Source organism: Saimiri boliviensis, chromosome 3 (genome assembly GCF_048565385.1).
Source record: "Saimiri boliviensis isolate mSaiBol1 chromosome 3, mSaiBol1.pri, whole genome shotgun sequence".
Classification (NCBI taxonomy): domain Eukaryota; kingdom Metazoa; phylum Chordata; class Mammalia; order Primates; family Cebidae; genus Saimiri; species Saimiri boliviensis.
In genome coordinates, this window is record NC_133451.1 from 172,229,149 (window position 1) to 172,255,628 (window position 26,480).

The 26,480-nt window shown below is 33.7% G+C and overlaps 1 protein-coding gene across 1 annotated transcript in view; it reads left to right on the plus strand.

Annotated features, from left to right (window-relative positions):
• Positions 1 to 26,480, plus strand: part of LOC101036090 (N-deacetylase and N-sulfotransferase 4) — a 302,288-nt gene that overhangs the window by 243,584 nt on the left and 32,224 nt on the right. Inside the window, exon 7 of the mRNA XM_003929435.4 lies at positions 16,228 to 16,410. Within this exon, the coding sequence (XP_003929484.1) occupies positions 16,228 to 16,410 (183 nt within the window). The remainder of the gene's footprint in view (positions 1 to 16,227; positions 16,411 to 26,480) is intronic.

Here is a 26,480-nt window from a genome sequence, read left to right on the forward strand (position 1 = left end):
GAACTATTCTTCAGCATTATAATCACCCCTTGATGGATTCTTAATATAATTAGATTCAAAAGTCACAAGTGTGCTAATTTCTATTTATCTGATTTATTTCTGTATTATAAAAAAATCAGGTTTTATTTTTAAGACTCAATTTTTATACTAAACAAAGAGTTTGCTGCTGCTTTCCAAAGTGTCTCACATTAGACGCAGATATTCTTAAAAGTCTTTATAATCTAATTTATCTCATGTAAAACTTGATTTTGAATTCAGATTCTTTAAGAATAAACCTTTAGCACATTGAGGAATATTGGATTTTGCATTAGCCTCTTCTGTTGCTGCATTATTGTTTTCACTATGTGAAAGCCAAGGTATAATTCACAATGGATTAGTGGCTATAATGCACCTCTTAAAAAGAAGCTACATAGGTATATCTGCTAGATAATTCCACATATTTACTAAATGGCATAACTCCGTCACATCTTTTTTTCAGTTTTCTCTGTTCTCCTGTGAGTTCCTTTGTTTGCAAGCAATTCATAAAGCTAAGACCCTTCTACTCCTGCAAAAGTATTCAAAAATTCAGTTTGTTATTTTCCAACAAGCAGACTAGGAGATCAGGAGACCTGAATAACTCAGCATCACGTTCTTGCTGGATTTTTATCTCTTCATCAGTTCTTCATTATTTATTCCTTATTTTCTTATTGAGTGAAGCAATATATGGTATCTGAGAATAATAGAAATGAATTTTTCCATCAGCAATGATTAGTTTTATAAAAAATTACATGATAATGAGCAAAACCACAAAGTATAAATAGTTTTTTAATGTTTATAGTACTTCACAAATTAAAAAACACTTTGTGGCACACAAACCTTTTTGTTATATTAGGTTTAGAACATGATTGCTATGTTGTAAATACGTATTTCTTTTCATCATTAATTGGCAATTTGATATTTCCACACAAAATAATGAATAACTTGCAGGTGAACAATAAACAGCTACTGGAAAGTGTTTTCTGCCTCCATCTAAAGAGTTCCTCAATAAATTCAAGGATTATCTCTATACTTTGAAGTATTTGATGTACACATAGTTCTATTAAATTCTAAGAATGAAGAAGTAGGACAGTGACACATCTCAGCACTTCTTGACTTTCTCTGCCACCTAAGACAGTGATGTCTTGCTCCTAGCCATTCGCATATTTTTTCAAATACTTTCTTCAAAGTTTGAAAAACTGTCTGTCAATGACCTGAATTCACCTCACAGGCATGTTTTGTCTGGCAAATATATTAATCACCATTTAAAAATTATAAATATATTAACAAAATTTACATGAAATCTTTTGAAATATAGCATAGCTTTCTGTTGGAGAGTAGAGAGCAAAATGGGACCTCCCTAGTTCAATATTGACATCACCATTGCCTATTGTCTCAAACACGACTGTGATCTTTCTATTAATCTGCACCTTGTTTTTTGTATTTTTTTTAATTCATAAGGTAAAGACCTGCTCAGTTACAACTTGATTGTTTGTCCCTTATGTGCAACTGAGTTTGTAGTTCCTGCTCTTTTTTTTACTAGAAACTATACAGAGCCCAAGATAAAATGTATAAAATTTGTTAAAAATGCATAAATTTTATTCCAAAGCCAGATATGCTCACAGCTAGCGGAAGAAATAATTAACTAATTAAAATACAGTAAACAATATCAGAAATCCATGCTCAAACTTGTATGGAAATACAGAAGAGAAAGAAAAAAAATGCATTTGCATGTTGCCTGCTTGACCTTTCATTGAAGAAATATTACTAAGAAAACATTTAACTTTTTTGTCAAATAAACTGACATAAAAATACAAGAAATCTATAAGGGTACCAGATTAAAGCACAGAAGCAATTTTCAGGCATACAAATTACTTTGTTTCAGGAGCAGAAGGGTCATGAATATATTATAAAAAGCACTGAATTCTGAGACAGTTTGTCATTATTAAAATTAGTGCTCTGTCAACACAAAATCGAGGTTTCAGCAGTTCTTTGTTACTGCAGCTGTTTGTTGAGTTACCATGTCCAAATGTTCTAGGAGATCCAGCAGCAGTGAATGGACAATACTTTTTAATCTCTAATAGCAGACTATAATCTGTAATGGTAGACTGTCAGCATATGACACATGTTCAACATTCAAATCTCAAAGAACTTGTGTGACAGATAACCAAAGATGGAGATGTTTTAGTACTGGGAAATGGACAGTTGACAAGAATGTTTCTGTTCTCAGTGCTATTCATGTATTTAAAAATATAGCCTGTTGGCATGCAGATCAGATTTTGACAGCTTGGAAATTATAGAACATTTTGCCAGTATAATAAAAAGACTGAGACTAGCAAAACACATGTTTATATCAGTATACAAGAGAGTAGAAAAGAGGAAGAAGGGAGACAGGTAGGAAAATGGTGAAATACAGAAGAAAATTTTAGTTTCTTAGATCGTCTTAAGTATAAGCACAAAACCACTATGAGCTTACCTTCACACAATAGAGTCAGCCTCCAAACCAAATTCATTTTAGCCACCTGGTTGACTTTAATCAAAATTTTAATACCTCTATTTTTAAACATCATGATATGTATTTTGATGGTGTCAATCATGTTGTTTCAAAAATGATTTATTCTAACATGTTTCATTTAGCATAAGCTGGAGAACCATTCATATTTTGTCTATGACTTCTTTACTAAAAGGTAATAAAGGCAAAAAATGCACTTTCAAATGAGAAATTAATACTTCTGAAAAGTTAATTCAAGTAAGCATTATGAGTAAATATTGAAGTAACCTTTGTTAAAACAAGTTTTAATGTAGATATAAGCATTACTTTTGTTGAGGTGTTTAGACAAAATATTTTTAAAGGTGCCACATCACTGTGGAAACTTAAGGAATTATTATTGGAACATGTATGGTTATATAAGTTTGTTGAGAACTCTCACAGGTGCTACATTGAACCCTACTTCCTCTAAAGTAATTTTGTAAGGTACCTTAGCCAGAATTGAACATTCTTTAGCAGTTTTCAGTTATAAGAAGATTATAGATGTTTCAAATTAAAAATTGCTATTTAAACCCAAATAAAGTTTTTTCTTCTCCTCCCAGTGCTGACTGCCTCTTCTTGCTTCCCCAGCAACTTGGAGTTGGTATGTGTATACACATGCATGTGTGAATAAGTATGTAAGTGAATGTGTTTACGTTCAATAAGTGAGTGAGTGTACTTATGTGTGTGTGAGCATATGTGTGAGTGTGCAAAGCCCAGTGTCAGCTCTGGGCAGCATATGTACTCATTATCTAATAATCTTTCTCATTATAAGTGGACTTTCCTAAAATTAACGTAAGCACTCTGGCATTCTTTTGATCAGTGTTAGCGTGGCATGACTTTCTCTATCTCTTGAGTTTTAATTCATATGACTATTTTGTAGGGTGTGTCTTGTAGATCAGAATCCCCACCCCTGGAGGTGAGTGGAGGGCAAGCTAGCATTACCACCTGAATTATGCCTCCTGTCAGATCAGCGATGGCATTAGAGTCTCATAGAAGCATGAACCCTATTGTGAACTGCACATGCAAGGGATCTAGGTTGCAGGCTCCTTATGAGAATCTAATGCCTGATATTATCTAAGGTGAAACAGTTTCATCCGAAACCGTTCCTCACTTCCCCTACTCAAGCTGTCCATGGAAGCAATGGTCAAAATTGTCTTCCTGGTCCTTGGTGCCAAAAAGGTTGGGGACCACTGTTGTAGACAATAAATATCTGGGTCTTGTTTTTGTTTTTTTAATCCACATATTAATAGTTTATGATTTAAGTGATTATTGATATGGTTGAATTATTTATTCCAGTTGTTAACTGTTTTCGACTTTTTGCATTTGGTCTTTGCTCTTTCTCTTTTGACATTTCTGGTTTTAATTGAACATTTTATATGATTCCATTTTATTTCTTCTTTTAGCACATCAATTATATATTCTTTTAAATTTTTTAGTGATTGCAAGAGTTGACAATATACATTTTAAACTAACCTAGACAACTTTCAAATAACAGTGTATTGTTTTACATGTAGTGCTGGTCCCTTATAACTTAGTATCTCCAATGCTTCTTTGTCATTTCTTGTGACATTTCTGTTAAACATTTTACTTACTTGTATGCTGTACTCATGCAACACTTTTATTGCTGTATACAGTTATCTTTTAGATTAAGAAAAAAATGTATTTATTCTTTAAACACATTTTCTTTATGTTGATTTAAGTTCCTGGACTATAAAATTTTTCTCTGCTTAAACAACTTAATCTGAATTTTCTCTTTTCAGGGTAGGTCTGCTGACAAATTCCTGTTTTTTGCTTTGTTTTGTTTTTCTGTGAATGTTTATTTCTCATTGGTTTTTTAATAATAACTTTGTTAGATATAGAATTCTAGATTGGTAGTCTTTAACCTTTAACATTTTAAATATTTTATTTCACTCTATTCTTGCTTGAATGGTTTCAGATGATAAATTCACTGTAATTCTTCTCCTTGTGTGTCGATAAGTAATGTTTCTTTTTCATCTGGCTTTCTAGGTGCATTTTGTTTGTTTGATTGTTTTTGTATTTTTTTGGTTTGGTACTTACCCTGTTTGGTGTTCCCTGAGCTTCCTAGATTTGTGATATGCTATATGTCATTAATTTTAGAAAATTTTCAGTTATTATTACTTTAAATTTTCTTCTGCTCCACTCTTTAATTTTTCTGTTCTGGCATGACAGATATATTATCCTTTGATATTGCCCTTCATTTCTTGTATGTTTATTTATCTGGTCTTCTTCATTGTTTTTTTCCTGTTGTACTTTAGTTTGGGAAGTTTCTCTTTATCTCTTTACAAGCTCACCAACTTCTTTGTTGGCCATGTTGAGCCTATTTGTAAATAACTGACTGACTAGTTAACACCAGCTCATTAAGGATGTGTCCAGTGTGGCCAACATTCGAATGCTGCACTTCTCAGGGAGGCCTGTGTGGTTCTTCAGGAATCATAGCAGTGATGTATTCTTCCCGTATCCTATAGCACAACGATATTCAACTTCTTTCACTCCATTGAGGCCCTCATGTCATAAAGCCTCTTATTCTTTGTTTTCTCTTGCTTTGAGAGGAGTCCTCTTGTTTGCAATTATGTGCAAAATAGCTCAAGTGAAGATACTTTCTCTAAGGTCACCTTCACCCACAAGAATTCGTGTGTTCTGTCATGAAAAGCCAAGTTTGATCCAAAGGAAAACTTAAAAAAAAAATTCTTCTAAATAATTACTAGAGGAGGGAAGACAGTAAACAGGTGTGATAAAATTGTGTTCCTTTTGTTCTTCTTTTAAAACAACACACTGAATAACCCTTTCTTCATTGTTGTCACTTACCAGAATACTCCCTCGACATTAGAAGGTATAGAAAGTATTTGAGTGCTGTAGAATGTTTCTAAAATGTCCAAGCAGTTGTCAATGCTTCCCAATAACTTCAGTAGAAAGTTTAAAATGTACACATCAATACGTAAACATATTTATAAGTATGCTCTACATGTAGCCATAAAGTGAGTTGTTTCAAATACTATAAAAATATATTTTAGAAGATTGAAACTGTTACTAATTTAGAGAAATGACATTGGGAGATCATTTCAATCCCTGTTTTCCAATCCTTACACAGATGCCTTTTATGCCACTCCTCTTCCATTCCATTTATTTGGCAAATACTCAAGGCCAGATGAATTCAGCTGTCTGCCCCCTCCAGATCTTTAGCTGGCTTCTAATTCTGTCCTGCTAGAGAATAGCATGAAGATTAGAGTCTGTATAAGTTTATAGGGGCTCACCTGGATCCTCAGAGCAGCCGCAGCATGCTTCTATACTCCCTTGTTAGCTCTGTGTGGTTCCTGATAGTCACTGTTTTAAGATTTCTTTTTCTCTCAATCTTTTGTCTCATTCACCCCTTTATTTGTTTTCTTTTTAGGTGAAATTGCTCCAGTACTTATTCAGTCACCTAAGACACCTGACTATATCTTTGATCCTTCCTTTTTTTTTTCTCATCCCTGGCATCAAATCAAACACAGATCATTAGAGATACAGTATTAACGTATTTTGTATCTGTTTATCTCCTTTCTCATCGTCACTGTTAAAGTGGCAATCGCCTTTCAGTCATACACCTACAACAATCTTCTAAATGACTCTCAACTTCCAATCTTTACTCTTCTTCATAAGACAGTCAAGATCTGAGTATTTGTAAAATGCATATCTGACTATGATCCCTCCCTAGTCAAAATCCTTCAATGGTTCCTTATTGCTCTTCGGATTAAAGTCCAAACCCTCAACAATTTAAAAGATTTATTTGAGCTGGTCTCTTTCATTCTCTTGTATGAACCACATTGCATAACTTTTACTTTCTAGAAGGCACTCTGTTACCAATTGCTTTTCACCATGCATTTCTCTCAGTCTAAAACATAATCTCAGCCCTGCTCCTACTCCCACCCATTCTCTCACGTGAAAATTCCCTACTTAACCTTCAGGTCTCAGTTCCCATGTTTCTGTTTCAAGAAGAATTCTGCCAGAAGACCCTGCCCAAAGCAGCTGTGTGGTATTATAGAACAATAGAATTTCTATTTCATATTGTATCATAATCTGCTGTTTGTTTGTTTGTTTTTATTCCCATTTGACCCTAAGCATCTTTAGGCAGTAACTCAGGATAATTTATTTAGCATTATATCTCTAGTTTGCAATAGACTGTCAGGCACTTAGTAAGCGTTTAATAAATGTGTGTCAATTGGTTGATTGCTTGAATAAGTAAATATGACATGATTTTCTTCACTGAAAACTGTTGAGCTGTATTTGTGGCTGTCAGTGAAGCTTACACTGATTACTAATGGACATGTTTTCTCCACCCCATGGCTGAACTGCCCATGATTATTCCTGGGGTTATGAATTTGCACTTCAGTGACTTTTATGTGGCATCACTGCAACATGGCTGAAAGGGAGATTTAATCTTTTAAAAAGAGTGATGGTAAATAACTGTGATGGAGAGCAGCTTTGGTTGCCTCCCATGATGCAAAACTGGGAGATCTTTGGTGAAAATCAGAGTATTCTAAAATATAATTGCTATAACATCTAAAATCCCAGTTCTACTAAAGGAAAGCAAACACAAATATATGCAACAACTATACGGTTGTGAGCATGTGTTGCCTTTTAATGACTAAGGCTTTATTAATGTAAAAGAAAAATGGAGAATTTAAAATGCCTGCTCACTGAAATATAGCAGGAGCCTTCTGTTCTCTGTTAGAACAGCTGCCCTATTTACTGTGCTTTGACAAAATCACTGCCCAACTTCTCCATTCAGGAAGATCAGTGTTTACACTGTAGTCAGTCTTGAATCAAAACAGTTCTGATTTGTTAATAATGCACTAACCAAATACTATGACTGAAAAACTGGGACACTGGTAAATAATCAGATGCGGAATGGAACTTCATGTGCATTTAGTCTGATAACGGAAATGGAAAACACAAATAAAAAATGTAATTTAACAATTCATTGTATCCTGTTAAATGCCAGCTGTTTTCAGGGTTTTTGAATAGAGTGTTTTGTTTTTCCCCTCACATCTTTAGACCTTGGGGAATAATTGGAAAGCAATTAAGTTACTCCATATTTTCTACTTGCAAGGAAGTGTATGTTACCAAGGCTTTCTTTGTTCATTCAATAAATATTTTTTGCACACCTATCATGTGTCAGGTATTTCACTAAGCATTAAAGATATAGCAGTGAACAACAGCACCAGAGTCCCTGTATTCAAGAAGATTAAAATTTAACGTGGGAGTGACGGAATAGCCAACAAATAGCCAAAGAAATACATATGTCGGGTGGTGAGTGGCCTGAAGGGCAAGGGAGTGGGGAAGTGGGATGGGGGTACTCTTTGATTTAGGTGTATAGAAGACAGGCAAAGCAAGACATCAGCTCGTCATACTAACCTTGAGTGGTCTCTGCTTCTCAAATCTACTCATTGAAATATTTAAAATGAAACAAAGGATTCCATTTAACAATCTCTTCCTATATTGATTTTTAACTGCAGCTATCAGGTGATTCTGTTGGATAAAACTTGCATTTATTAGGATTAAGTTTTAGTGTCCTATTGCACAGCCTGGGGACTATAGTGAATAAAAATGTATGTTTCAAAATAGCTAAAAGAGGATTTTAAATGTGCTCATCACAAAGAAACATAAATATTTGAGGTGATGAATATGCTAATTATCCTGATTTGATCATTCCGCAATGATGTATCAAAACTTCACATTGTATTTCATAAATACATATAATGATTATTTATCAACTAAAAATAAAATAAAACATAAAAAATAGCAAAGACTACAATAGAGTTTCATGTATTAGTTACCAAAGTTAGTCATTTTTACTCTGGTATACATGTATCCAAAATTTTCTGGTTTAACTAGAAATTATATTATCATAAGCCTTGTTATATACAGATGATAGCAGAGTAACAAAGAAACACTGACTTTGCTTACAAAAGATAGTATCTATGATATATAAATAAAATAAGTTAAGTTATATTTGATATATAATTATTCTATAATTATTTTTACTGAATATCCATAGTGATAACCTTCACACAGTGTTTTTCATTTTATAAAATGTTTTGGTATACCTCAACTCATTTGGGCATCACAAAGAAACTGTAACTAAGTTACTGTTTTCATTTAGCCACAGAGATTTAGAGACGTTAATTGATACATAATGAAGACTCAGTTCTCAAGCTTAGGCATTCTAATTCCAAGTTTCATGTTTGTATTGTTCCATTGTATGCAAATCAAAACAATATGAATTATCATAGAAATAGAAATCTTTAAAAATATTTTCAGACTTATGAAATACAAATGTCTGGGATGTTTTAATCAATGTCCTTTTTAAATTTTAACTTTTTAGTTACTATTATTTTCTTCATTAAGCCTGCTCCAAATTAATAATCAAACACTTAGTTTTTCACACACCCTAGAAAAGACTTTTCTTTTAACAGCCAAGGGTATTGGCTGTTAAAACATCAGCTAGGAATAGTGATTAATTATAAATGTTTGAGGTGAGGCACATCTTACATGAAACCACGTTGAAAGTCACATGGAGCAAAAGAGCTCCTGCGCTTAGGGAAGTAGCCTGAGTGGAAAGATCAATAACTGAAGTTTATTGTAAGCGGAGATTTAAAGACACGAACTAAACAATTCTTAGTAGCCGAATCTTTTTACTGCTCATCTGACCTGCAGATGGTGAGATGTATTTGATTCTGGAGCTTTTCTTTGCTTCTTTTTCTTCCTTCCTTTTTCCTTTCCTTTCTTTTCTTTTTTCTCTCTTTTTTTTTTTTTTTTTTTGTTTTTGCTTTTTCTTTGTTTTCTCTTCTTCCTTTCTTTCTTCCATTTTTTTCCAGCTTTATATATATATATATATTTTTTTTTTTCCTCTACACGTTCTCATTTTCTTTTTTATTTATTTATTTATTAAGACAGAGTCTCATTCTGTGGCCCAGGCCAGAGTGCAGTGGCACAATCTTGGCTCACTGCAACCTCCACCTCCCAGGTTCAAGCGATTCTTCTGCCTCAGCCTTCTAAGTAGCCGGGACGACAGGCACCTGCCATCATGCCCAGCTACTTTTTATATTTGCAGCAGACACGGGGTTTCACCGTGTTGGCCAGACTAGTCAAACTCTTGATCTCAGGTGATCCACCTGCCTTGGCTTCCCAAAGTGCTGGGGTTACAGGCCGAGCCACTGCGCCCCGTCTGTTTCTACTTCCAAGTGTTGTTCTTAAAGGAATAAATCTTGAAATATCTACCTGAAGTAATAATATGTGTTTCTTTGAAACTGGAATATCAGAGTTACTTTTTACTTATAGAACACATTTCTTAGTGGAAATGTATCATGTGTTCCATTGCGGAAAACCTTGGCATCTGTTTTTAGTGCTGCAAGAGAATTAAAATTTTCCAAATGAAACAATCATTTTTCTCCCCAGTACTTTATTATCTTCAAGTGTCTAGAGTTAGTAATAAGCTGAAATGTATGTGTGTGCATAAACATATTGAAATATTATTTTTTTTATTTCCAAAAAAAGTAAAAATATGTTAGTGAAATTTTAGATTTAATCCATTCTAGGAAAAAATTTATGAAGAAATGTCATGAGTTACAATATAGGATTATTATAAATAAAATTTACCAGGTAAATAAAGTAGTAGAAGAAGATGTAGGAGAAAATAGATGGAAGTTTGATGAATTTTGAATGCTGGATTTGCTAGAATCCCCTGCATAACCTCAGACAGGTCATGTGAAATCCTTGATCCTTACTTCCTTTTCTCATAAATAAGATAGTTAATTAGTTCCTAGTAACACAACGAAAGTGCAACTTTGTAAAGTTATATAAGTAAATTAACATTAACATTCAACCACATGGTATGTTAAGAAAAGATCAATCATGAAACATTCATTGGAATGTTTCATTTATTAAAAAAAAAAAAAATGATGTATCTAAATGGTAGACTCCAGGTGGAGAACGATTTTAGATTGAATGAAAGAATAGTATAATTATATTAGATTTGGACCAACTTTCCTTACTTTCTATATCTAAGAGCATAGATGTCAGCATTCACCAAGTTATTAGTTGCCTAGTCCTGAATAGTTGCCCAAGACTGAGTTGCCTACAATTATTACCAACCTTTATGTGTGTTTAAATCAATAAGTGTTATTGGCACTTAAAGTTGTAACTTTAAGCCTAGTCTGACTCTTAATATCCCCTGTGCGGTTCTAGCCTATTTTTAGAATAAAATAAAATCACAAAATTACCTTTTATGAGAAAAATATGAGTACAATGCCAAAGCCCATCAGAGGAGCCATCAGGAATGTATTTCCCTGTATTCCATCTATCTTCACATTTTATGAGAACTAGAACTAAAAGCATAATCAATAATTTAACAAGCTAATGGACATATTTTTAAACATAATGAACTATGCTGAAAAGGGGCATGCTGTCAGAGAGCCACAGAGGCAAAAATGGAAACCGACTGCTAATATTTAATGCCTGTCTTAAAAAATACTGAGCACAAAGCAAGCTGCCTTAAAACAGGTTGCCTCTCTTCTTGCTCTACAAAGCCATTGTTTCATTCTGTTTCTGACTGTGCATTTTTTCCTGGGAACCAAGTATCCGACTATTCTGTATATGATTTGACTTTTAAAGGCAGCGTAAGGCACAGAGAACTAAATACCCAAATATTCAATGTGTACTTTAACTAAAAATGTATGCCCTAAAAGTAATTTTTAATTCCAATTTTAAAATATGTATAATATATTCTGGCTACTGATATTCATTATCATACAGTTTACAATAACATCCTATTTGTCATACAAGCAGGGAAAGCAAGGAAACTATTCTGATATTGGCAGTAAAATATTCTAACTCAGCCTGGAGAGTGTTAATGCTTTATGTTGTGGATAATATAAGGTCTTTTATTTTTATTTTGTTCTTCCCTGTTTTCTTCTTTTCTTATATTTTGTATATTAGCAGCTTCATAAGAAAGATAAAAACAAAATATTATAAAAAAACAATTAATTGTATAATTGGCAATTACATACTAAGAGGGATAACCAGTTGTCTAAATTTATTTACTACCATTTCATTTGTCACTATGATAGCGTTTTTACCCACCGTTAAGGATTATCCATAAAGTTCAATCATATTTACTCAATTCCCTATTATCAAGATTTATACATTACTATACTTAAAGCTTCCTTTTTCCTTGAACTTTAGATATATCATTAAATAGATTTATTCCATAGACAATGTCTTCCCAAATTTTGAGTATATGTATTGTATTTGACAATCAGGTTAACGAAAAACTGTTATGTTTCTAATGAATAGACTATGAACGTGCCCACAAGCTTGCTTGTATATTTTTACAACAGATAAGAAAATTTAGACTTGTTTTACATTTGGTTATAATGAAGTTGAGAGCCTTGGGAGCTGCGGGAGAAACATAGGTAGACATGCCAACAACAACATAAAGGCAGCCCAGAGTGCCTGATGATCAAAGCAATGGCACCCAGACCTTGGTATCCCTCTGAAAGGTCTGCTGCAGTTGGCCTACTGAAATTAGGGCTTACTGAACATCTTATTCTTCAATTCATCCATTGAACAATGTCCTTTCCTGTCCTTTTCATAAGAAAGGTAAAGCTGTGTTTGTTTGAATCAATGCATATCTCTGAGCTGCAATTTTTCAAAGTTCAGTGAGTTGTATATATAAACCATTTTTATCCATGTAGCACAGTCATACTTTCCCCCAGATGATACTCTGGGGAGTACGGTATTGAGAAAGATTATTTTTAGTATGCAATAAGAAAATAATAATCAAAATAAATATATAAAAGAACAAGATAAACAGTAAAAAACAGTAGCAACGTAAGTCTGTGAAAAATTATTTGCTACTCATACCACATATCATTTGAATTCTCTTATTTATGCCTCAAAACATCCATTTTTAATTCGTCTTACACACCTACACTCTCTGAAATAGGTTTTTTTTGTTTGTTTGTTTGTTTAAAGAAGCCATTTGTCCAGAATTACTAAAACTATTATGCTCTGTCTGCAAAATAGGTGATTTTAGCAAGCCAGATATGCACAGTTAAGCTGTGCTTGCAGAATTGTTTTTCTTAAAGTGCAACCAATTGACCATATACCAGCACTAATTTGTTTCTAACCAGTAAGGCATGAGCACATGCTGCCCCATACAACAGTGATTGCAACCAACGTGGACAGGTGCTTGTTTTTATTCTCAGTAAAGGAAAATTTAAATGCAGCAGTGTGCCTCAGCTTAGACCGCATATCTCCAGGCTCTGCTTTCTTCCAAAGACGGATTTTCCATTTGCCCTGCATTCAGTTTTACACTTTTTTTCATCAAACAAGGCTTATGCTCCTAAGAAAGCTCTGGAAAAATGACTTAGACCTAGTCGTTGCAAAATCTTTTAAAAACCTATGTTAATACCCTAAAAAAATGATAATATATATCTGCTTATGATATAAAACTACTCTTTACAATACTCTCAAAGTGGTATTCTCATTTATAATTTTGTCAGACTTTAGACCCTCACAAGTGCCTTATAATTCCTTCTTAAAATACCAATGCTAGAGGGCAGGTGGTAGATTTCTGGGACATTATTATCTTTCTCAGGGCATTTAACATGCAGCTTGTTTTTTTTTTGTTTGTTTGTTTGTTTGTTTTTGTTTGTTTTGAAACGGAGTTTCACCCTTGTTACCCAGGCTGGAGTGCAATGGCCCGGTCTCGGCTCACCGCAACCTCCGCCTCCTGGGTTCAGGCAATTCTCCTGCCTCAGCCTCCTGAGTAGCTGGGATTACAGGCACGTGCCACCATGCTCAGTTAATTTTTTGTATTTTTAGTAGAGACGGGGTTTCACCATGTTGACCAGGATGGTCTCGATCTGTCGACCTCGTGATCCACCCGCTTCGGCCTCCCAAAGTGCTGGGATTACAGGCTTGAGCCACCGCGCCCGGCCTCAGCCTGGTTTTTTAATAATATTTTCAGTCCTGGGAAACTATAATTATCCTGAAGCATGCTTCTTACACTGTCTTATTTCTTAATTACAGTAGTGACATGAGATAAATGCATACTTATTGGAGATCAAATGCATATTATTTTGTGGTGATTATAAAGAAACTCTCATGACAATTGCAGTTACCTGCTCATCAACTACAGATACCATGTTATGTTACAGAAACTGTAAGTCCTGCCAAGAGGGAACTTTTTATTTGAGATAAAAGAATTTAAGAGTGAGAGATTGGCCAATTTAACAGTGGACAGTGTTATATTTATATAATTCATCTAGGTAGAAATTTAAGTTAAAATCCCTAAATATTAGTTGATATAATAATTGCACCTGAGATTCATAGGAAAATATTTGCAATTTTACATGATTTAAATTTTACTTGAGATTCCATATGAATCTCAATTAAAATCATTGTCAATTAATATTTAGGGGTTTTAATTACATTTAAAGAAATTAAGAGATCCAACTTAAATTTAAGGGGTTTAACTTAAATTTCTACCTAGATAAATTAAATAAATAATATTGTTAAAACACCTACTCTCTTTTTTGAGGTTTCCAATAAAAGATTTGAATATACTCCAAGGATAAAAAATGGACCAGAAATATGACAGGAGTGATACTGTCTTCAAAGATAAATTTGCAGTCTATTAGTAATATTTTTCTCAGGTACTATAATTCATTGTCTTAAAAACTTTCATTTAAGGTTTGCAAAATACTTTTTTCTTTCTTCATTTCAATTTAAAAAGAAAAATAAAAACTTTAAGTTGCCAAGATAATACTTACATAGTTTACTACTGCCTTCTACAAAAATACATTCTTTGTCTTGCTTTTTGTTGTTGTTGAAAAGCGAAAAAGGAAAAAAAAAATGATGGATGTCAAATTCAATATAAAATAATGTTTTGGTGAAGGTTTCTGTTATATGTCAGAATTGGAAATCTGGGTGCCTGGGTTTAAATTCCTACTCTGCCACTAAATAGATGTAGAACTTGAACAAGTTAATTAATTGCTTTCTGCTTAATTTTTTTTTTTCCATCTGTTAAAGGGGACAATAAAGTAGCTCTTTTGTAACAGTATTGAGAAAATTCAATTATTTCATATATGTAAAGGGCTTAGAATCCTGCTTAGTACATAGTAAACAAGTACTATACGAACTTTAGATATTATTTTATGTAAGTTAGGAACATTGAAGCCACATTCTCTTCTCTACCTTCGACTATGATGAGGTGTGACTTTGTGATTTTAATAGGTTTCTTCAGATAATTTTTGTTCAGTATTCTAGTATGACAAATAATAGAGACTACCTTTTCCACAATAAAAAGGGTATTTAAACAATAAACTGCTACCTATCAGATTGGCCAATGTAACATTGGGGAGTGACATATATGCCTATGTTTGTTTAAATGATTCCATACGAATCTTAAATAAGACTATTTTATCAACTAACACTTAGGGTTTTTCAACCTACAGTGAGATTTTAACTTACAGTATTTTGCCAGCATGTATTTTTTAAATTCTGGTGCAAGATAATGCTTCTATTATTTTTCAAGACAAAAGGCCTCCTCTTTAGGCATTTACAGTTAATCTGTGACAGATTATGAGAACAGAAGGCCTGCATATAGTCTTTACTGCATGGCTAATATCTAACCACACTAAGAAACATAAACCCTTTAAAAAGTGTCAGTGCGTTTTCATACAAACTATTAGCCATGAGACACTTGAATTTCCATCTATATTATTTTTCTGTTCAACTTCAGATGTTGTATTTGTTTTAATATCATTTATGGCATCATATTAGCCTTATATTATGACATTGAGGAACAAGTACAAAATTATGTTTGTCACAAAGTGATGAACTCTCTTTTTATGACTTGCATAAACAATCTCTTCAATTTAAATCAGAATTTTGCCATTTTTCTTTTATTTCATATTTTTTAAATCGCTGTTGCTATGCCTGATAAACTAAACATTAGTTTATGGTTGTAGCACATTTGAATTTTTGGTTGCTCTTTGAATACCAATTCATCTAATTTCATTTTTTTCTTTGTCTATGATATACAAAAGAACTACTCTGAAATGCCATGATATTTTTAGAGTTAATATTGAGGTATGAAAAGTTGTAAAAGGATTAATGAGTGGAAAAGAGTTTCTGGCTAGATGCAATCAGTTTCTGCGCAAACATTTACCGTCTCTACTGCAATAAAATTCTTTTAATTAGACCACAAAAAAGCACATTTTCTTGAGTCCGATTCTATTTCAATCTGTACACACAGAAAAGCTCTGGAAAATTTGTTTAATTTTAGAACTGGCTTAATTTTCGTTCTTCACTAGTCTGAGAGGTAATAGATTGGAATTTGATGGTATTGGTTCCACAGTAAGCAAAACTGATAACGCAAAGTAACACTATCCTTCTGAAGAACAGTGAGGAAATGACACCCTCAATTTTAATTTTAATTTTAAAAGTGGGTTTAAGTGTTGTTTTTGAGATTAAAATTAAATGTGTAGCTTTCCACTTAAAAAGATCATTGCACTTCTTGTGAAATTCCAAGGTGAGGCGAGGGACTGGGTGGAGGTTGTACTGGTGCTTTTGAGCTTAAGCATATATTTTTGTCATCATTTTTATTTATCTTTCAGATCAGCATTTTCATGACCCATTTGTCAAACTATGGAAATGATCGCCTAGGGTTATATACGTTTGTGAACTTGGCCAACTTTGTGCAGAGCTGGACCAACCTGAAATTGCAAACTCTGCCTCCAGTACAACTGGCCCACAAGTACTTTGAGCTCTTTCCTGAGCAGAAAGACCCTCTATGGCAGGTAACATTTAACATTCTCTCCTGGGGTGGAAGGAAAGAAACTAGCAATTTGCGAATGTATAACTTGTGTTAGGCAAAATGCTGGACATTTTAAAACTGGAATTTAACACAAAATCCTCTTTTATACAATAGTTTTATTCTCTTCCTCGACAATTTTTGTTTATTTTTTAAATTGTTTGCATTTTTTTGCTTGCTTCTCTGAGTTTTTGTTTGGTTGGTTGCTTGGTTGGTTTAAAAATTTTTCTTTGAAGATGTTCTTTTATTGTTGGTTTCTTCTCCAAGCTTATCATATGACCTTGCATGTAGTGTTAGCACCTACTAGCAGTAAAATGGTTAGACACTGGATATCTAGATAAAACCTAGAGCCACAGTATTCTGAGAATTAAAATTAGACTTTGATATGTATATATATACAACATTGTATATATAAGAAAGGGAGAATAATTTTTACCTTGTATCCATATATAGCCAATCTCTCTCTAGCATATCTTTGCTTTTCTTTAAATCTAATAAATCTTTCACTAACGTTAGACCTACTGGAAAAGAGAATTGTCAGTGTTAGGATTGCTTTACTAATAATTCAACTTCATGTGGGGCCACTTAGCCTGGATGCATCAAATGTAAACTATCTGCTTCTTGACAGTTACCTAGGAAAATGTTGCCTCCCATTTTCTTGCCTCTTTATGCATCGGATTACTCCCACACACAAAATCAATAGGCTGGCTGCAGAGAGCAGATCAGATAGTCCCCTGCCAAGCAGTCAGTTGAGAAAGCAGCATCACCATTAATGAGAAATCACTGTAGAACAGACTTTCTGTCATCCTCTCTCCCTCTCGTCAAACTATTTGTTTCTCTTTATGCCACAAATCGTATTACATCCCACCCTGTGTCTACACTGTCAGAAATGCACCCAACACATGTTCATTGTGCATCTATTATGTGTAAGGTAAGGCTAGATGTTCTAGGGCATGCGAAGAACAAAATACATTTTTTTTCTGAAAGCCAGTGGGGAGATTTCTCATTATTTACTATCCTATGTTTCAAAATGTGTTTTAAAACTGACTGCTATAATGTTTCATATTATATTCTGATGATTTATTAAGCAGTTTTTTTACCAGTTGTGTTTACATTGAACTACACATTCTATGTACCATTCCAATAAATTAGTTGACCATCTACCATTTGATATGTAAATTAGAAAGTCAGATAAATAGATATAAGCCTAAGTATTATGAGCATATATCAACACACAAAACAGAATTGTATAAAGACAAAGCATTATGTCCCATAAATGGTGGTTATTCAAAAGATCTGAAACATTTTTATAAAATTGATAAATCATTGATGATAAATCAATTCTTTTCTCACAAATGTTTATGTAAAATATAGCTATAATATTTATGGTACAGTAATAATAAAAGCCAGACAAATTAACAAAATTTTAGATAGCTGACATAGCAAGAATCCTTCAGTGGCCTCCAGCTCTACCCTTCCTCTATCTGTAGAAAAAGGAAAAAGGTTTTATTAAATTATAAACTGAGTTTCTTGATATTGTTTGAACTTTTTAACATAAGGAATTGTATGTATTAATATGTTTGGATATCTGTGACACTTTTCTTAAAAAATGAATATTAAAGATATGCCAGCTCCAATATGATTTGGTCAAGATGATGATTCTAAGTATTGATTGAATGTTTGTTAAACATAGAGTACTGTGATGTTTGATTAGCGGTGTAAGTAAAAATTCAAAATTAAAATATAGGATTATTCTTTAAGAAATTATACCATTCTTAGAATATATAAGATATATATATGCATATTACATATTTGTATGTTTTATATATATATATATATATAAAATTTGCAATTACTGACAATGTTAATTTTGAATACTATCATGGGGGTAAGTTCTTAGAAAGTTCTTCATAAAAGTGAGAATAACAGAAAAGATAACATAGAATTTACAAATTTTTAGCATTGTTGTTTAAATAAGTTTAGGAATTTTCATATACATTATCAAAATATAATTTTCTGTAAAAGTACTTAAGTGATACATGAGTAAATGTTTTCCTGTGAAAGAATCTTTTTGCTATCATGTGAGTTATATTATTTATATAGTTACTTTTCACTAAAACTTTAAAGTTGCAAACATTTTTGTTAACTAAATACCATATATACTCAAATATCATATCCCATATATTCTCAAATATATTTAAGAAGAAAAACAAGGAATAGAAAATAAATAGTAGTTAAGTTAAAGAGAGAATTATTCAGATACATGAGATTTTGAGAACAGTTGACTTACTGCAGCAAATCTGCTTAACTTTTCCAAACACATGAAGTCCAAAATCTTCAAGTTGTGAAATAACAATAAAGTACATAATACTGAATTGGTGGTTATCTCTTCTTTTCATATTCATATCTGTAATAGCACATTAAAAAATGGTAAGCATTGTCAACATTTTCTCTATATAATATAAACTTAGAGTTATGTAAAGTAAAATAAGTAAAACCAGCATTAATTGGTAGATATTTTACGACCTATTTATCACTATGCTAGAGAGTTAGAATAGATAAATATAGTCTATTTCTGTTATTGTTACAAAGTGTCAAAACAAAATATTAAAGGATCTTTTTGTATTTCCCAGTGTGATTTCTTATTTAGTACATTTCATGTTTAAAGCTAAATCAACTATTATTTTTCTTTAGATTTTCAATTCACATGTTCTTGTTACCACAAACAAAAGTGAAAAATGATAATGTTCACGTCTATTTAATTTCCTTTGGTTCCTCATGTAACTTTTCATTAGCACCAACTACCATACATGTGAAGCTGCTTTGTCACCTAATTAAAAACTGCAATATGAATAACTGTCAATAGGTAGCCTGATAAGTACAGCACAAAATGCCTTTGTGCTCATCGCTCACTGGAAATTGGTTCTTTCAATGCTGATTAACATGGGAATGTATACTGAGGACATACATGAAATGCAATTCCCAGAATGCATCTTTGTCAGTTCAGTCCTTGATATGTAAGACTCTTAATACGATACTCACAGGTGTCTATTAATTCATGTCCCTTATTAGTTTGGTAGAATAATCACTACACAGTGTGAAATAATAGGGATACTTGCTTTTAAAAAAATAATAATATTAATAATTCAATTATAGAAACCAGAACCACAATATGGAGGAAGTGAGAAGGTCAGATTCTTACACTTGAACTAATCGATGCTTTTAAGCTCTCAAACTGTCAGTTTAGCTCAGTCCTAGTCTTCAATCAGTCATCCAGAGTCTCACTATCAACAAACATGCCATGCATGATGTGGATTCCTGCTTGTCTGTATGACCAGGAGAATGCTCAAAGAGCTAAAATTTCTCTCTCCATGCCAGTGTCTCCAGGGTTACAGAAGTGGGAAATAAATCATAGAGCACTAACCTTAGATGGTTAATCCCTTTTCTGATAGTAGCTGTGTAGACATCCAGCCCCAGATAAGAAATGATGAAATCTGAATATTGTGACATAAGCAAATCTTAAGTTTTAGTGGCATACACCCTGAAGGTTTTTTTGGTATGTGTCTGTTGAAAGGATGAAGGACTGCTGACACGGAGAATTAAAGATTGTAAGAGCAGAGTAAGAAATTCGAGACATACAGCTCATTGTAGAGAGAAAATGGATGACACTCAGTGAAGTGAAATGCCGTGTTTTAAGTCACTTGGCTTATTAGAAACAAGTCAGGACTACAGCTCTAGGTTTTCTTACTTCTCCTCCAGGGTGATTTCAACCACAAGATGGTGGTTTTAAAATTAAAAAAGCAAATGAACTATTACCATCAACTCTCTAAGTAGAATAAAATTTCAGGAATAACTCCTTTCTTTAGATCTGATGATATGTTCAGTGTGAATTTATTCAACCAATGATGTTGAAGTACCTACATAATCAAAAGAAAGTTCTTGCCTTCATGAAACTTATAAGCCACTATAACTGCTTGTTATGTGAACAAAATAATGTTACAAATTTGTCTTCATATTTCTCTTTTTACCACCCTATAACTTATTTATGATCATATTACTTCACTTATCACACAGTATTGGAGACACTTGTGCCTGCCATATATTGGTTTCTGCAAACTTTAAAAAATAAGACTTTGTTGATTCATATTTACAACCTGGAACCTGGCATAGTACAATAGCCACTGTCTTCAAAATATCATTAAATAATAACAAAAGGGCCGGGCGCGGTGGCTCAAGCCTGTAATCCCAGCACTTTGGGAGGCCGAGGTTGGTGGATCATGAGGTCAAGAGATCGAGACCATCCTGGTCAACATGGTGAAACCCCGTCTCTACTAATAAATACAAAAAATTAGCTGGGCATGGTGGCGCGTGCCTGTAATCCCAGCTACTCAGGAGGCTGAGGCAGGAGAATTGCCTGAACCCAGGAGGCGGAGGTTGCGGTGAGCCGAGATCGCGCCATTGCACTCCAGCCTGGGTAACAAGAGCGAAACTCCGTCTCAAAAAAAAAAAAAAAAAAAAAAAAAAAAAAAAAAAAAAAAGAATAACCAAAAGCAGAGAACTGTGTATACAGAGAACAATAAAAGAGGCACACCTGTTTCTCAGATAGTTAGTAGGGAGGTAATGGTAAGTAGGCTATAGAAACAGGTACAAGTCAGGGGGGAGCTTTCTTTCTTTCTTTTTTTTTTTTTTTTTTTTTTTTTTTTTTTTGAGACGGAGTTTCGCTCTTGTTACCCAGGCTGGAGTGCAATGGCGCGATCTCGGCTCACCGCAACCTCCGCCTCCTGGGTTCAGGCAATTCTCCTGCCTCAGCCTCCTGAGTAGCTGGGATTACAGGCACGAGCCACCATGCCCAGCTGATTTTTTGTATTTTTAGTAGAGACGGGGTTTCACCATGTTGACCAGGATGGTCTCGATCTCTCGACCTCGTGATCCACCCACCTCGGCCTCCCAAAGTGCTGGGATTACAGGCGTGAGCCACCGCGCCCCTGGCCCAGCGGGGAGCTTTCAATGCTGCCAGTGTAATTTGAATTTGACAGGCAATTAGGAAAAACAAACTATAGGCTTTGAAGTTGAGAGTGAAGTGACTTAAAAAAATGTTGGTCAATGAAGATTACACCAGAAGCCTTTTTTCAGGACAGGTAAGAATAGGAAGGTGCTGAAGACAGGACAATAATCTCCCTATGAGGGAGGGAAGCCCAGAAGAGCTTCATGGCTGTGAAAAGCAGTACCTTGGAAGAAAGAATGAATGAGACTGAGAATAACAGAAGAGTGATCTGTGACTACTTACCCCCATTTCTGGGGAAATAGGAGTTCTGTAATTGCACTTTTCACTTTAATTCATTCATCTTTTGGTCCTTTCAGTGAAATTAAGTCAGTGTAGTTTTATTGCATCACAGATGAGAGAGGACAGATTTCATTATCATCTTAATTATTTTCTTAATCAATATTTAAATTTATATTGTGCCATGTTATCTTTCTCTTCCTAACTTAGCAATAGTATGTTGTATACCTTTCAGAAATACCTCCTCTACCAAAGATGGCAATAATTTCTCATGATTTTGAATCTTTAATTTACACTGAAACAACATTTTGATTATATGAGACTGTCAGACATTCTGACATCCAAAAATGATGACATAAATCTTGGATTTTTTTCCCTGTTAATCAGTTGCAGACATGTTTTTGTCAAGTATCAAATTCCTCACTCAAACCACTTATTTGAAGTTCAGTTATGAAAAGTTACTTGCAGATAGCTCCCTTAAAATAAAGTGACAATACTTTCTAAATTAAAATCATCATAAAAATATATTTGACCATTTAATCCAAGTATAATCATGAAAAAGGAAACTGAATTTTTGTTTATGCCTTACAGAAATATTTGATAAATTCAATGTCATATATGAGTGAACAGTATTATATTAGAACAACTGATTTATAAGATTTTAAAAATCTAATTCATTTTATTGAATTAGCTTTCTCCTCTCTCCTAGCATATTCATTAAAACACAAATAGTAACATAACGAACCACGTTTAGAAGTATACAGTCATCGATTTAAAGGTACAGCTACAGAGTAAGCATGCCACCTTCTCCTGGGGTCAATTTTACTCTGAAACTACTTCATGGGAAAATATCAGTAGTATTAGCTTACTTAAACATGAGTATAATATGGTGAAGGATAGAAACTTAGGATAAATAAGAGACACTTGTGTCAAGTGCAGCACTCTTGAAGTGGTCACCCCAGACAGACACAGAACCACATGCCCTTTTCCATCCAGTCCTACCACCAGAGGTTGGTATTACAAACCTTTGTAATTCAGGTACTTTATAGAAAAGTTTCAGAAATCAGTCTATTAAGTGCTAAAGAAGTTCTCTGGTGAGTGCACTTATTATGGATTGGTTTATTCCCACGAGAAACACTTTCTCAAGGAATTGAGGGACTGCATGGATTTTACATGGAGAACAAGGAGAGTTCAAGTCTTCATAATGATGTCTCTCAGTTCTTCCATAAAGATTTGTTGATTGAAGAACTGAGAATAAACACCCTTAATCTATTAAACTTCCTCATCAGTGTACACGGATTGTAGTAGGCTTAAATGATACTAAAAGACAAAATTTGAAAGTCATCACCCTGAGCAACACGAACTTGGAAAAGGCGTTTTACAGACATACACAGGGCAAGACTTAGTAAGCAGAAGAAATTTAGAAACACAGCCAAATTGGAAAGACAAAAAATATGGATTTTGTTGTTGTTGTTGTTTTGTTTGTTTGTTTTTGTTTGTTTTTGATACGAAGTCTCACACTGTCACCTGGGCAGGAGTTCAGTGGCGCCTTCCCAACTCACTGCAATCTCCATCTCCCGGATTCAAGCAGTTCTCCTGCCTCAGCATCCCTTGTAGCTGGGACTACAGGCATGTGCCACCACACCCAGCCAATTTTTGTATTTTTAGTAGAGATAGGGTTTCACCATACTGGCCAGGATGGTCTTGATCTCTTGACCTCATGATCTGCCCGCTCAGCCTCCCAAAGTACTAGGATTACAGGTGTGACCCACCACACCTAAATCAAAAAATATGTTTTAAAAGATGCCTTTTTTAGTATTATTCTTTAAACAGGGGAATAGCAAAAGGGAAGTGAATAGCAAACCAATAACCTCTGAAATGTTTGTAGTTGGGAAAGTAATTCTTCTATCATGAGCGCTAGGCATTTTTAGAGTTTCAACTATTAAAATCTAGAAATGTCCTAGTTATCTAGAGTAGGCACATGACCTGGATGGGAAAAATCAGTCTTGAACTGATAATTCCACAGTGTCCTTGCCAGTGAAGGATGTGGACAATAGTGAGCAAAGCAGTTTTTTAGTAGCAAAAAGGCAATGTAGACTTTGAATAACTAGATAGAATAAGAACAAAAGGCATTTTAATGTATTCCATAAAATATGGAATTATAATAAGGTCAATGGTATGATATTCTTTCAATCCATGTTCTTTTTTAGCTTGATTGCAGATTTGCCATTTTTACTTATTTGGAGGGAAATAGCCAGAGGTGCTTTTGCCCTTGTAAGGAACATAATTTCATCAGATTTTACTGCCCTTTCTAAGTCTTGTTCATTGCTTTAGGAAATCTTCTGCCTGCTTTGTTTATGTCTACTTGAAAGTAAATTTGCCTCATAGATTCCACATACAAAAACCACGTGCATCACCTGTACCTGTTTGACAGCTGAGTTACATGCATTTTCACTGGCTGGTACTGTAACCATAAACTGCCTAAAGCAATTTTAACTGAATTCTTTTTTCAAAGTTTAAATATATCTATAGTGTTAGATTCTTAAACCAGTAAATATCTGTTGCAGTTTCAGTTATATAGGGAACAATCAGATTGAAGAATAAAAAGGGAAATAATTGCTTTCTAATTTTCTGACTTAAAATTTAAAACAATAGAAATAGAACAAAGTAGAAAAGTGCAATTAAATTCTTAGCTTTTTCTTGGAAAGATCCTTTACCCTTCATAATCGTTGTCAAAAACTTCACGTGCACATGTGTGCGTGCACACACACACGTAATTTAACTGCAAAGACAAGGCCAGATTTGGATTCTAAATCTGAAACTACCTTGCTGTGTGACCTTCAGCAGGGCCTAAATAAGACACCTTGCATCTCAGCTTTCTCAGCTATCAAGAAGGGATAATAATATCTGTCTTGCCAGGCTGCTTTGAAGACTAGAAATAATCTACGTCAATCAAGTGCCTGGAATGTAGAATGTGATCAATAAAAGTTAGACATTATGTTTGCTGATTTTCAGATTTTCAGACAATGTAAGAAAAGTCAGAGTAAGAAAAGTCTAACCAAACATTTCCGGAATATAAGATAGAAAATACAAACATCCTTTAATAAAGTTGTGATTAACAGACAAAAGGGAAAATATGCCAGGAGAAGAGGTGAAAACAGAAATGAGCACCTGGAAATCCCTAAAATAGCATAATATAGAAGGAGTGCATTTACAAAGAAAGACAATCTGCCTAGGTTGATGAACATACTGATAAGAAAAACTGAAATCATGTAAATTAAGTTGTTAGCAATAAAAATATTTGGAAGAGTAAGTATTGCAACAGCTTAGCATCCCAACTTTCTTTCTGGAAAAGTATGATTACATATTAACTAGTGTCATCCTCTACCCTCAAAAAGCATGCTTATCCGTGTTCTCTCTGTATGTTAAAGAGGAAACTCTTTTCAAGCCTTACATTAAATCTGCTTATTCCAGTGAACATTTTATTTCACCAGTTTTGCAAGCAGAAATTAGAATGCCAAAGACATGTGCACAGCAATAAAGAAGATAAGTGGCCAAGCTGAACATATAGAACCAAGAAAGACCTCACAAATAAGACTTTGACTTTCAACAGTGGCACTGAGTAATCAATTAGTTTACTCTTCTACTTTGCTAAGCATAAAGAAATCTTCATTTGAGCGAATGAAGTGAACACCTATTCTGAGATTTGCTCTACTGGATTATGTGTGGGGAAATTCAATAAGTATAGGTTGGGGACTGCCTTCCTATTGCTTGGTACCTAAAATGCAGTTCAGAAATGAAGTTCTTTATAAATAAAGTAGTTACATGATAATATGAGAAAAATAATGTTTAAATTCTAAAATGATGGTGTACTCACTCACTAGTTTCTGGGACTGCCACAAAAAACAGCATTGGGGACTGTGTATGGTTTGTTGTAGGAGTTTTAAATGCTAAATATCTATACAGTTAACATTACATTTGTTTTCAAACATATATCAAAATTAGTCTATGCTGATTGCTAAATGTTTACTATGCCTGTCTTATGTCAACCTTTCTACAAATATTTATTCAGCATTTCTTAGGTATTAGATTGTAGCAATAAAGAAGACAGAAACCTCACCTTCAGAGAACTTACATCTTAGTTGAGATAGAATTTCTATAAACCATAAGTATACTTACATGTATTATATAAAATTATTATAAACATATATACAAATAAGATAATTTTAGGTACTGATAAGTAATAAAGAAAATATGACAGGAAACTCAGAAAGAGACAGCAGTGGGAGGAAGCTTTGGCTATCATCATCAGGGAAGATAGCAGTTAAAACAAAATTTCGTTATATAAAATAAATAAGGAATGTCAATTTCACTGGCTTGTAAATAACTCCTTTTATCACAGTTTCCACAGATGAATGTGTAGAAAAATCTAGGATCTGTAACCTAATTTTTTCCAAGATAAATTCTAAAATAATATGGTTGTCATTATACATGACCGATCCTTTTATATTGCAATTCAATCTTGTCCCAGTGGGAGCTGGGATAGAGAACGCATTTGAGTCAAGGCTGTCTTTTAATTTTATTTAGTATGAATGGTCACTGTCATAAGTAGTGATTGCTAGAAGCTGAATGTGAGATAGAGATTCTATTGCAAATGATTTTTTTAAGAAATGTTTTCAGGAAAAACCTATAAGGGCAAACATGGAACTGAAAAGAAGCGGGAAGAGCTGAGCAAGGATGTCATCTCTCGTAAAGCCTAGTTTTACCTGATCTGC